Raw genomic sequence first — 13,761 nt, 5'->3', positions numbered from 1 at the left:
GCATTTTCCAGCAATTTTATATAAAAACTGTCATCCACACCCATAAATTCATAAATCAGTATTGTTGTATGCTCAACACATGCATTTGACACACTTAAAGGAATAGTTTCCCCAAAAAATGAAAATTCTGTCATTATTTAATCACCCTCATGTTGTATAAAATCCGTATGCTGTTATTTTTTTATGTGGAATACACAGATAGATGCAGCTCATCATGCAGCTCTTTAAAGTTCCAAAAATGACAAAAATATTATAAAAGCAACATAAATGTATTGCATATAACATGCGCACTAATTATATGCTTCTGCATGCATATAAATATGCCGCCTTTAGACATATTTTAAATTTAAAAAAATTCCCCCGAGAAAAATCCTTCCTGTAGCTTGATCAGAAGAGCATGGCACTAACACTGCCAAGGTCATGGGTTCGATTCCCAGGGAATGCATGTATGGCTGTTAAAGTAATGTAATGGCGGCGCTTTGGATATAAGCATTTGCCAAATGTGTGAATATAAAATAACAGCATACAGGTTTAAAATGACCTGAAGGTGATTGAATAAAAAAATACCACAAAAGATCACACAGAAAAAGCAGCTGACAAATTGAAGTTTTTGCTGTTCTATGCAACTTTCTATTAAATGCTTCAAACGGAGCCGTGGCATTGTGACTAATGTATGTGATCTGATACTCATTTAAAATCTGACTTGCAACACTTTCTTTTGCTGAATTTCTGTTCCCACCTTTCCCTCCGTTTTTTCCAATTTGCCTTTTTTTTTTTTCCTATTTGCATTTCTGGAGTTCAAACATAAGATACTGGCAAAACTAGCAATTGCCCAAATCTGTAATGCATGAGCTGATAAATGTAAACCTTGAATGCATGTACGTTGTGTTGGATAAATGCATCTGCCAAATGCATGTAAGTGTAAATTCATATAGTACTGTGAATAAAAGTGGCAAAAGAAAAATAAATATGCTTGGATAATGCATAAAAATGCAGTAACAATTAATGCACTGATGCTGGCTTGGATAGACGTGTGGTTTGAAGTTGAATCTGACTTGAAACACTATTGCAAATTTATGTTGGTCATGGGTTCGATTCCCAGGGAATGCATGAACTGATAAAGTGTATATATTGAATGCAATGCAAGTAGCTTTGGATAAAAGCATCCACCAAATGCATAATTTCAAAAGAAAAAAATAAACAAATTGGCAAAAGAATAAAAATAAGATGCTTAGATAATGCAGAATAATGCAACTACAATTAATGCACTGATGAAAAAAACTTGTGTGTTTGAGGTTAAATCTGACTGTCCTGTAGCTCAAACAGTAGAGCATGAAGCTAGCAACACCAAGGTCATGGGTTCAATTACCAGGGAATGCATAAACTAATAGAGTATATGCAGTATAAAGTTGGATAAAAGTGTCTGCCAAATGCATAACTGTAAATGTAAATTCATTGTGAGTAAAAGTGGCAAAAGAAAAAATATGTTTGGAAAATGCAGCTACAATTAAAGCACTGATTTTTGTTTGAATAAGCATTTGTGTTTGAAGTTGAATCTGACTTGAAACTCTCTGTTGCAAATTTATGTTGCTGAATTCCTGTTCCCTATTTTTCTCTTAATTTTTTCCTGTTTGCATTCCATTTGCCATTTTTTCTTAATTGCATTCCTGTAGCTCAAACAGTAGAGCATAGTGTTAGCAGTGCCAAGGTCATGGGTTTGAATCCCAGCAAATGCATTAACTGATAAAGTATAGGCTATAGCTTGGAAAAAAGCATCTGGCAACTGCATAATTGTAAATTTATATAATACTGTGAATAAATTGGCAAAAGAAAAAAAATAAGATTCTTGAATAATGCAGAATTATGCAACTACAATTAAAGCACTGATGCCTGCTTGGATAAGTGTGTGTTTGAGGTTGAATCTGACTTGCAACACATTCTCTTGCTGAATTTCTGTTGCCACCTTTCCCTCCATTTTTTCCCATTTGCCATTTTTTTTATTTCCTGTTGCTCAAACATTAGAGCATGACTCTAGCAACTCCAAGGTCATGGGTTCGATGCCCATGAACTGAAGTATATACAATGTAAGTCACGTTGTATAAAGCGCCTGCCAAATGCATAAATGTAAATGTAAATTCATATAAAATTGTGAATAAAAGTTACAAAAAAAGATGCTTGGATAATGTAGAAAAATGCAGCTACATTTAAACCACTGATGCCTGCTTGGATGAGCATGTGTGTTTGAGGTGGGCTGGGTTGAGATGGTATCCTCGGGCCTTGTGCGGCAGTCTGTGCTGTTACAACTTGCTGCCTGTTAAGACTGCCCTGCAGAGACAGCGGGTAGCACAGTCTGCCAGCCCCAGAGAACTGCGAGTCAGGGACGACTGCCAACACAATGCCCAGGAGAGAGAGGATGGGGCCGAGGGCAGGAGACACACACACACACACACACACACAGACAGAGCCTTCCTCTGGAGCTCATTACAGCGATACCTCAACACGATAGAGCAAACTTGGGCTGCGGTTATGTGAAACCATACACCAGACGATCCTGCGTGCGTGTGCATTCAGAAATGTGCCACTTCTTTTGTTTTTCATTTTCATCTCTAAATAGCAGTAGATGGTAGAATGTAAATGAGATGGTTATTACGGCAACGTTCATCAAGCCGGGCTGGAGAGACTTCAATAGCTTGATGAATATGCATGCAAATTTGTTAATTAAGTTAATTATTCTGCTGAAAATTCATTTGTCTTCCAAGGACTTTTTTGCAATGATTTTAACATGTTTCTCTCATTAGTCATGCTCCGTGCTATTTAAAAGCACTTTGGTCCACTTTTTGAAAGTTTGACAGTGTTGGAATGAGAATGGAAAATTAAAATAAGACGATGGAACAGAAAATGTGAGAAAGGAACGATTTTGTATCTTAAACCCTGTCTTTTGGGAAAAAGTAAATGTCAAAGCAAACCAAAATCTCCATCATGTTGAATTTTAAACATTTTTGTGTTTATTCATTTGTATGCAATATAATCATAAGAAGCATACTGAGCCATTCAAAAAAAAAATTTGGGGGGGTTAAAACACTCTATGCTTAATTATGATTTTTAATTAAGTTTTTGAAACAGTTGTGATGAAATAATACATTATAAATGCATTCAAAGAGCTGAACAAAACAAAATGCATTCATTACATTTGCTTAATGATATTTTAAGTTCTAATAGAATTGCTGTTTGAAATGAGTGCAGCTCATTAGAATAGAGGAAGTGGGATTATGTTGTTACATTAAGACTGTTTGATCAAGACAAATGTTTGTTTAGTCAATTAGGGTATTTACAGTAGCCTGTGTTCTGCCTCTATGGAGGTAATGTCTTCATCAGGGAATTTGCATGAAAATGCATGTGAGTTTTTTTCAGACCTAATTAAACGATACATTTTATATGCATTTAGATGCACTGTAAGACAAAAATACATTTAAAAATGCAAAAGGTACTGGTAACGACTGCTGTTTAATTTATGGACATTTTCTTTAACTCTGAAAAACAGCACAATGCAGTGCGTAATTCAAAATAAAACAGGTAAACACCTATGAAAAATTAAGTTTTGGTTTGACTTTTTTTGTGTATGTATGTGTGTGTGTGTGTGTGCGTGTGTGTGAGGGATTCAATTTTGGATAATGAAGTTTTTGCCACCCTTTCCAAAGTCCAGAAAAAAACATAATATAATTCTAAAAATTAAAGGGGTCATATGCGATTTCAGTTTTTCCTTTCTCTTTGGAGTGTTACAAGCTCTTGGTGCATAAAGAAGATCTGTAAAGTTGCAAAGACTAAAGTCTAAGGTTCTTCAGATGTTAAAGGTCCTTTATGGAACCATTTAGACAAAAAGGTTCTTCTATGGCATCGTGAAGCACCTTTATTTTTAAGAGTGTCGAGGAGAAACAATAATGTACAGTATGTGGAAAATAATGTGTTTTTTTTTTTACCTTAAACCGCATAAATACATTTTATCACACCAAATACACAAAATAATGTTCTTTTTAGCAGCATCATATGACCTCTTTAAGTAATCTAAATAAGTACTTTTCAGAACATCTTCCCCTCCCTACACAGGTTATTGATAACAGCAAGCCAAGTGCCACCTTTTCAGATCAATAAAAAATATTAACAGTTTTTAACAGAGAAATAATTTTTTTTAAATAATTTGCTAATGATTTAGACAGATAAATATTCTGCAAAACAATCATGACTTAACCATGCCCTTTTTGCACCCACTCCCTCATTAAAAATGTCCTAATCATTTCATAACCCCAAACTGTTTGCAAGTGCAAGTATTTCTTTACAGTTTCAGTGCTTATTTTTACTTTGAATTAAATGTTTGAAAGTTGTGATTCATTTTGAAAATGATTGGTTTGATTTAAATCTGGAAAATGTTTTATTTATTGTTAACATTTTTTTTGTGACTACAGTGAATGGAATATACTTAGGAACCCTTAATTAAAATTCTCTTGCAATGGTATTTTAATGAAAATATTGTCCACAATTAGGGACTTTTCTCAGTTTGAAAAATTATAATCTATACTTTAAGTTAAAATAGTGTTTACCCTACTAATACAGCGCACAAGCTTGCACAAACAATTTACAAATATCTTTAAATCTAATATACAATAAAATATAACCCTGCAACAAACCTTGCCACAAACTTGGCTGATATTGAAGTTCTAGTCTAAAGAAATTCTATAAAGAGCGTATGTTCTCAGTCGAAGGTAGGCGGCTGGTATTCAATCCTGTCTGTATGTCTGTCTGTGTGTTACGAGCCTGTCTGACTGTGTGTGTGTGTGTGTGTGTGTGTATCTGTCAAGTTGTCTGTCTGTGTGCGACAGGAGGCTGTAAATCACTTGAAATCTCTCAGAAATGCAGCGAGCAGCTAGGCTTCTCTGTAGGGGGTCGTCATCTTCTCCTGTCTCAAAACACGCTCCCATACTGCAACAGACCGGCCCGACACATACTGCAGCAACTGGCCAAAAACAAGTAGAGACACGTGCACATTCCTCGTGTATGGAGCATGTCGAGGATGCACAGATTGTGGAAGCACATGAAAGCTTACAGTTCACAGATACTCGTAACATAACATGAAAAGTTGACAGTGATGCACCGATTTTGTGATGTAAGGTTCTTAAATTTGTTTTTTCATGCACTTATATTTTTAATAAGCTCTGTTTCAAAATCTTGTGAGCTGCTTAATTACAGCCTATTGCTTACAATAATGTCCTAAATGTTTGTTTCTCACACTAAACTATTGTGTGCCCTGTTGAAAAAACCAACATATGCTGGTTAGGTATGTTTTGACGCTGGGATGCTGGTTTAAGCTGGTCCTTTGCTGGTTTATGCTGGTCCTTTTGCTGGTTTATGCGGGCCCTTTGCTGGTTTATGCTGGTCCTTTGCTAGTTTATGCTGGTCCTTTTGCTGGTTTATGCGGGCCCTTTGCTGGTTTATGCTGGTCCTTTGCTAGTTTATGCTGGTCCTTTTGCTGGTTTATGCGGGCCCTTTGCTGGTTTATGCTGGTCCTTTGCTAGTTTATGCTGGTCCTTTTGCTGGTTTATGCGGGCCCTTTGCTGGTTTATGCTGGTCCTTTGCTAGTTTATGCTGGTCCTTTTGCTGGTTTATGCGGGCCCTTTGCTGGTTTATGCTGGTCCTTTGCTAGTTTATGCTGGTCCTTTTGCTGGTTTATGCGGGCCCTTTGCTGGTTTATGCTGGTCCTTTGCTAGTTTATGCTGGTCCTTTTGCTGGTTTATGCGGGCCCTTTGCTGGTTTATGCTGGTCCTTTGCTAGTTTATGCTGGTCCTTTTGCTGGTTTATGCGGGCCCTTTGCTGGTTTATGCTGGTCCTTTGCTAGTTTATGCTGGTCCTTTTGCTGGTTTATGCGGGCCCTTTGCTGGTTTATGCTGGTCCTTTGCTAGTTTATGCTGGTCCTTTTGCTGGTTTATGCGGGCCCTTTGCTGGTTTATGCTGGTCCTTTGCTAGTTTATGCTGGTCCTTTTGCTGGTTTATGCGGGCCCTTTGCTGGTTTATGCTGGTCCTTTGCTAGTTTATGCTGGTCCTTTTGCTGGTTTATGCGGGCCCTTTGCTGGTTTATGCTGGTCCTTTGCTAGTTTATGCTGGTCCTTTTGCTGGTTTATGCGGGCCCTTTGCTGGTTTATGCTGGTCCTTTGCTAGTTTATGCTGGTCCTTTTGCTGGTTTATGCGGGCCCTTTGCTGGTTTATGCTGGTCCTTTGCTAGTTTATGCTGGTCCTTTTGCTGGTTTATGCGGGCCCTTTGCTGGTTTATGCTGGTCCTTTGCTAGTTTATGCTGGTCCTTTTGCTGGTTTATGCGGGCCCTTTGCTGGTTTATGCTGGTCCTTTGCTAGTTTATGCTGGTCCTTTTGCTGGTTTATGCGGGCCCTTTGCTGGTTTATGCTGGTCCTTTGCTAGTTTATGCTGGTCCTTTTGCTGGTTTATGCGGGCCCTTTGCTGGTTTATGCTGGTCCTTTGCTAGTTTATGCTGGTCCTTTTGCTGGTTTATGCGGGCCCTTTGCTGGTTTATGCTGGTCCTTTGCTAGTTTATGCTGGTCCTTTTGCTGGTTTATGCGGGCCCTTTGCTGGTTTATGCTGGTCCTTTGCTAGTTTATGCTGGTCCTTTTGCTGGTTTATGCGGGCCCTTTGCTGGTTTATGCTGGTCCTTTGCTAGTTTATGCTGGTCCTTTTGCTGGTTTATGCGGGCCCTTTGCTGGTTTATGCTGGTCCTTTGCTAGTTTATGCTGGTCCTTTTGCTGGTTTATGCGGGCCCTTTGCTGGTTTATGCTGGTCCTTTGCTAGTTTATGCTGGTCCTTTTGCTGGTTTATGCGGGCCCTTTGCTGGTTTATGCTGGTCCTTTGCTAGTTTATGCTGGTCCTTTTGCTGGTTTATGCGGGCCCTTTGCTGGTTTATGCTGGTCCTTTGCTAGTTTATGCTGGTCCTTTTGCTGGTTTATGCGGGCCCTTTGCTGGTTTATGCTGGTCCTTTGCTAGTTTATGCTGGTCCTTTTGCTGGTTTATGCGGGCCCTTTGCTGGTTTATGCTGGTCCTTTGCTAGTTTATGCTGGTCCTTTTGCTGGTTTATGCGGGCCCTTTGCTGGTTTATGCTGGTCCTTTGCTAGTTTATGCTGGTCCTTTTGCTGGTTTATGCGGGCCCTTTGCTGGTTTATGCTGGTCCTTTGCCAGCACATGACCAGCACAAACCAGCAAAAGGACCAGCATAAACCAGCCTTTCGTGTGTTTCCTGTCTCCTTTCTCCTTTTGTGTTCAGCAGAAAACAGAACAGCATGCGAGTTTGGAATGACGTGAGGGTGAGTAAATAAATTTAGTTGTTTACAAAATCATCCCAATCACGCAAATGTTAGCATGTTGCTAAGCTAACAAAGAAATCTCTAACAGAGTGCTGAAGGTATGTTGTATTTTTGTCAGCCAAAAGTAGTTATAATTGTAGCACTTTTGATTCCATTGTCAATATCACTTGTGTTTTCTAAAGTTTTACTTTTCTTGAAATAGGCAGTTGCTAAAGTGGCTAAATGGGACTACAGGAGCTGTCAGGGACAAATAAACACCATCACATCGAACAGGTAAAATAATGTTCTCGCTAGTCTGCTTTCACATGTCTCATTATGTTCATATTAGCTCAATTGCGAACTATTCTAATTAAAACTTTCAGGGAACGTTTTTTTTTTTTTTTTTTAAGTCTGAAATAGTTGTTGGAAGATTAATGGTGGTGACATTGAAGTCAAGCGACCCAGTAGTTAATTTATAGCCTGCGTTTAGCTTTTTACTTCTGACGAATGTATTTAGGCTTCAAAACGTATCATGAAGCACAAAATGTGTTTTGTTGGTCACAGGCTTTTTTTTTTTTTACAATATTCTAAAAGCCTATGAAAAATCCTATTCATTTTTTGGTGAGGTAACCAGGTTGATGCTAAGTTCTGGATGGCCTACAAAATACATCCTCACTGCATAAAATACATAGCATAGTCAAATATTGAGGGAAATGGTCATTTTTACTGAGATTTCCAGTAATACATTGATCTATTTTCAATATGATTGTTGACTCTGCTATTCTTAATCATTTTTTTTGTCCCTAAACTCTTTACTACGTGTACTAGGATATGTTATTTTAGTATTATTGAGATACTATTTAAGCTTTTATTATTATTTAAAATTTTTATATATATTCTGTTTTCACTTTAAATTTAGTTATAGTATTTTTTATTTTTATTTTAAATGTCTAAAAAATATATTTCTACTGTACATAGTTTTTATTTATATTTATTTAGTTCTAGTTATTTTATAGCTAAATGAAAATGAGAAATTTTGCGTTGGAATGTTGCAAGCCAAAGAAAATTACGTTTAATTTTATATAGATAGATAGATAGACAGATAGATAGATAGCTAGATAGATAGATAGATAGATAGATAGATAGATAGATAGATAGATAGACAGACAGACAGACAGACAGACAGACAGACAGACAGATAGATAGATAGATAGATAGATAGATAGATAGATAGATAGATAGCTAGATAGATAGATAGATAGATAGATAGATAGATAGATAGATAGATAGATAGATAGATAGATAGATAGATAGATAGATAGATAGATAGATATAAGTGTGTGTGTGTGTGTGTGTGTGTGTGTGTGTGTGTGTGTGTGTGTGTGTGTGTGTGTGTGTTATTTCAGTTAAAGTTTATTTCATTTCAAGTAGGATATTAGTTTTAATTAACTACAAAAATCTTGTTCGGGAATAAACTTAACCTTGAAGAACACATGCAATTCTGCTTTCAATTTTGGCTAGAATATCTTAGATTGTAATAATTAGTATTCTGCCTACTGTTTCAAATAGCCTTCATGTCGGGACCAAGCCTGTGATGCCTAGAGCTGTCCAGGTAGGAAGCTTGCTTGGTTTTGGAACGTTGCTATTGTTTACTATGAGGCTCCGAGCGTTACTTTCATCACCAGTTCTATCTACCTCCAGTCAAAGCTGTTTAATACTCTCTGGCTGATTTTATAAAGCTGATCTCCATGAGCAAAACACCCGAGGCGTCCACGATGACCCACAAAACCCAGAGGAACCAGCATAAAAATTCCACAAGATGTAATTACAATCAAGTTTGTTGTGTCTCACCAATTAACCCTGTACATATCTGAGCATGTTAAAAAAGTGTAAGTGTGAACTTTTTTGCATGCATATGGTACGCAGCCATTCTCAACAACTCCCTTCTCATCTCTAAAAATGGATCACTCAGAGAAACATATTGTAGCGACGCCAGACCGTCCGTTTCCCTGGCAGATGCCGACACCGTGAGCACGAGCCAATGAAAACACTTAGTCCCCTGTTCCCTTTTTTAATTGGGATATTTTAGTGCTATTAGCAGCAAAGGCTCCACACCTCCTTCCCAAAACATTACAAATGCAGATCCGCACCCCGTCATGGTCATTGAACCAGGTACAATCTAGAAACTCAGGTGTCTCCGAAAGCAAGCGGCGGATGTGTCTGGCAACCTGCTCCGTTGATGAAGGTTGAGCTAAGACTAGAACAGAAGAACTGGATGAATGCCATCATTTTGAGGAGCTGCTGTTTTGAGGTTGAGTGTGTAGAGTGAAAAGAGGGGGGTGTTCGGGCTCTAAGGGACTGACACCATATGTTATGTCAGCATTCATTACACTTTTATAGAGGCCTACAGTGCTTTACTTTCAACGGAATATGTTATCTGTGTATAGGATGCGTCTGCTTAAAGGTGTGCGCAGAAAACCGTTTTAATATTTGATTTTTAATCTATCAAAAGTGATAAATTGGCAAGGTAGGTGTACTCCGATATCAATTATATATCGCCATCTGCTGGTTTCAAAAGTACTGACATATAGATTAATTTGTACAGACAGCGTTCTCACAAAGAGACACATGGAGATCAGGGGGAAAGCAATGGAACTTTTCTTCTCTGAGCAGTTCTTCCTTCTTTTCTCAAAGGAATAAGGAATGATGAATCTAAATAAAGATAATGGTAGTAGAGTTTATTTTTAGCACAGAGGAGATAACTAAAGACTCAAAAGTGTAGTTGAGCCAGCCGTTTTATAGGTTAGTTTTAAACAACTAATCATTTTAAATTAGAGTAATATTTCTCAATTTTGTCATCCAAACAAAAATGACAATATTATCATATATTTTGCAGTATAGTTGCTGGATGAACACGTGAAAGTAAATCAAAGATGGACTAGATAATTAGCAGATTTCAACAGCAACGTTAAGTATGTTCTCAAGACCAGTTTTAATTTAGTAAAGTTTTAATGCATATTTTGAATTAGCTTTTGTTTTTATGTGATCGGTTTTCTTCTAAATTTGTGTTACATTTTTTGTCATTTTATTATGTGCTTTTGTCATTTTTATTTAGTTTTTGTTTTCCTTTAAAATATTACTCTTTAGGGTTTTTTTACATTTCAGTTTAAGTTTTTGTTTATTTCAGTTTATTAATTTCAGTGCTTCTACTTAAACTTTATTCAGGTAGTTGCCAATACAGCATTTCTAATTTTTGCTTATTTTTTTCATCTAATATATACAAGTCATTTTGCAATATATATATATATATATATTTATAACGTTGAGTCGAGTGAATCGATCGAATCGGTTCACAAAAGCAGATTAACTCACGAATCGGCATATTAATTGGTTTTTGAATGTTCTCAGTCACTTTCATCCGCAAAATGACTCAAAAACCTTTCCTTTTGTCTCTCGTTACTTACTGCGATGAGAACGGGACATCTCGTTTGTTAACGAACTGAACGAACTATAGTAAACTAGGCTCCATGAAAGATTCAAGTATCTTTGTGAATAAACTCGATGAACACCCCGTTCACAAGTTTTATGACTATGTAAAAGTGACTGATAGTCATATATAATTAAAATGACAAAATTTTTTTAAATATAATTTGTTTGTGTTTGGGCTATTGCTGTTTCATAGCTTGATAAACTGCACGTTCCCGCAGGATAAACATCTCATTCACAAACAAGGAGATATGGGGTTTAGAAGTTATATGTAAAAATGACTGATGATCATATACAAAATTGTGCTGTTACAATATTGACCCTGCTGGAAAAAAAACAATAGAACCATCACAGAAAATTCTAATGGTTTCAACTACAAATACCATTACAATCCATCAACTTTTAACCATTAAAAATGGTTTTCTGTAGTGTGTTTTGGGACATATTCCATTAGGATTTATTATTTTAACAAGCCACCAATAGAAGGTGACCAATTACCAGTAGAGACCCACAGGGTTGTGATAGTGTCTATGGTTTTATTTTTCAGCAGAAACATTTTAAACAACTAAGTTTTATATTTTTATTAATTTAGGCTTATTCTCAATGTTTTTACAGCTTGGTAAGTGTCACCTCCTTGCAGTAAAAATTGAGGAAAAATATTTGAAGGATTCAATTGATTCACTGGTCAGTGAACAAATCTTTTTGGTGAAAGCATTCAAAATATTGGAGTCATTGGGTTGAAACAAAATGCCCAACACTACTTTTTCACACTTGTGTTGTATTTTTGAGTAATTAAAAGGACCTTGCGTTCTCCCAAAATAGTTAAATGGTTTAATCATTGCAAATAGTTCCAAGTCATTATTTTTCAGCCTGTCATGCGGTGGTAAGTGTTTGAAATGCCCATACAGCCTCAGTGAGATTGGCTTCCCTCAGTCATGAAAGCCATTCCATGCCCTTTAAAGAGGATTACACTCATGTTTGAGCCTGGCGGGACAGCCAGGACACTGCAGACTTAGGCCACAGCTGAAAGGATTTCCAGCCCTGACAATGAGCCAGACTACGAGAGTGAACAAAAGCAGTTTACAAACCAGAAACATAGTCAATATTATAAACTTCCTCCGAATAATGCACCACATTGGAAATTAGTACCCCTGACAATGAGCCAGACTACGAGAGTGAACAAAAGCAGTTTACAAACCAGAAACATCGTCAATATTATAAACTTCCTCCGAATAATGCACCACAATGGAAATTAGTACATCCATTCAAGAATTTCCTTCATTAAAAAAAAAAAAAGCACATTTTCAAAAGTATTTTGTTAATTGGCCATTAGAATCGAATTGCTCAGTTTTATTGCAACACTGAAAAATAGTCATAATACTTAGACTTCATACCAACTACGTGGAACAAATATACAAGCACCCATTTCATTCGTGCAATCTAGATTTAAATAAGCAATGCATGTGTTCTGACAGTCCTGAAAGTTAAGTCTTAAAATACTTTGCTACAATAAATATTCACGTACCAAATTTTATGAGGGAAGAGAAGACAAATAGTCACAAATGTGCAAAGTCACAATTTTATTGTCCTAGATAAAAAGATAGTGCATCTATCATAAAACGTTCACAAGCATCAGCAACAAAGATTCAGTATTTTCTAACTTCGGTTATTTCTAATTCAGACCAGTCTAGAATTAGTGGTCCGCTTGAGGTCATTATGAAGATTCGAGCTTAAAATGACTGCAAAAACAAACCGTTTTACCCTGCTGTCAGTGTTGTTAGCACATGGTCACAAAAACCCTGCCATGAATATACTAGGATTGCTACATGCTGGTGCAGTCCTATAGAAAGCCCTGGAGGGGGCAGTATTTTAAAATCCGTGGACCTTCAACTGCTCTTCCTTTACGATGTTGATCTGCGAAATAGAGAATGAAAATGAGTAACTGCTTAAACCAATTTGATTGGTAGTCAAACAAACACAAGGGCAATCAAATTATCCAATTCAAACATGCACGGTAAAGAGAAACCGCTTGCAACTAGTAACATGATATTCCAAACATAAGCATACATTACCTCCATCAGAAACTGACAGATATTCTTCCTTTGGTCCCCCTGTAACTGAATCACCTCTCCATACTCTGGGTGCTCGATCACTGTACCATTGCAGGCAAATTTCTATTAAATAAAACCGTGCAATATTACTCATCAAATAGCACTTTAGGAGAAACGTTTTCAAATAAGCGAAGTTAGAAAATACCTTTTTAAAGGCTTTTACAAGTTTCTTTTTATCATAGTCATCCGAGATGCCTTGCACGGTGGTCAGCGTTTTGCGGCCGTTCCGTTGTTGAATCCTTATATGGATTTTATCCTCAGTCCCAGCCGGGAGCAAGTCGTCACCCTTAGTTGCATCAGCAAAGGGATCTACAGAGAAACAATGAACCATTTCAGTCTTGGTTACAAGAAGCCAATCTCTCACACACAATAAGAGCTGAAGACTGAAGATGAATTGAAAGTCGCACAATGGGAAGGAGATCAAATGAGCACCATCTGATTGTGGTTTTTCTTGTTGTTTAATCATTTTATTATATTTATTTTGACTGCTTTACTGACAGTTGGGAGCATGGAGCACGGGGAATTTATATATATATATATTTTTAAATATGCCTCTCACGGCATAATGTTATTTAACTAGGTGGTTTATTTTCTTGTGGGGGGGGGGCTTTAATTTTAACCCGGAAGTAAAGTTTAGCTCATAAATTAACGTTTTCAGACGATTCCAACACGCCATTTTACTTATAGAGTAATTGTATGTTATCACAATATTTATGCATCCCACAGTGGTGTATTATATTATATAAATAAAAATAACAAAGATCGTAATCCTATGCTTTTACAGGCAAAGACCTAGCGACTACATGCATAGATTGCCACATGCTATGCG

General features: G+C 37.0%; 1 protein-coding gene across 1 annotated transcript; it reads right to left on the bottom strand.

Moving 5' to 3' along the window:
• Positions 1 to 12,384: 12,384 nt before the first annotated feature.
• On the bottom strand, positions 12,385 to 13,398 carry LOC107555371 (eukaryotic translation initiation factor 1-like). The gene is made up of 3 exons (XM_016238135.1): positions 13,078 to 13,398; positions 12,894 to 12,995; positions 12,385 to 12,735 (listed from the first exon to the last, which is right to left on the bottom strand). The coding sequence occupies exons 1-3, from the start codon at positions 13,396 to 13,398 to the stop codon at positions 12,691 to 12,693; spliced, it is 468 nt and encodes a 155-aa protein (XP_016093621.1). The 3' UTR covers positions 12,385 to 12,690.
• Positions 13,399 to 13,761: the final 363 nt, after the last annotated feature.

Source organism: Sinocyclocheilus grahami, unplaced genomic scaffold (genome assembly GCF_001515645.1).
Source record: "Sinocyclocheilus grahami isolate Dianchi unplaced genomic scaffold, SAMN03320097.WGS_v1.1 scaffold19.1, whole genome shotgun sequence".
NCBI lineage: Eukaryota > Metazoa > Chordata > Actinopteri > Cypriniformes > Cyprinidae > Sinocyclocheilus > Sinocyclocheilus grahami.
This window is presented reverse-complemented; position numbering and strand designations above follow the sequence as displayed.

What these genes read in the sequence shown, in the direction of transcription:
- LOC107555371 (XM_016238135.1), bottom strand. Translation starts at nt 13,398, where the DNA reads ATGATTAAACAACAAGAAAAACCACAATCAGATGGTGCTCATTTGATC. An exon ending in TTGTAAAAGCCTTTAAAAAG is followed by an intron (nt 12,996 to 13,077) that starts GTATTTTCTAAC and finishes TTTATTTAATAG; the next exon opens with AAATTTGCCTGCAATGGTAC. An exon ending in TCTGTCAGTTTCTGATGGAG is followed by an intron (nt 12,736 to 12,893) that starts GTAATGTATGCT and finishes TCTATTTCGCAG; the next exon opens with ATCAACATCGTAAAGGAAGA.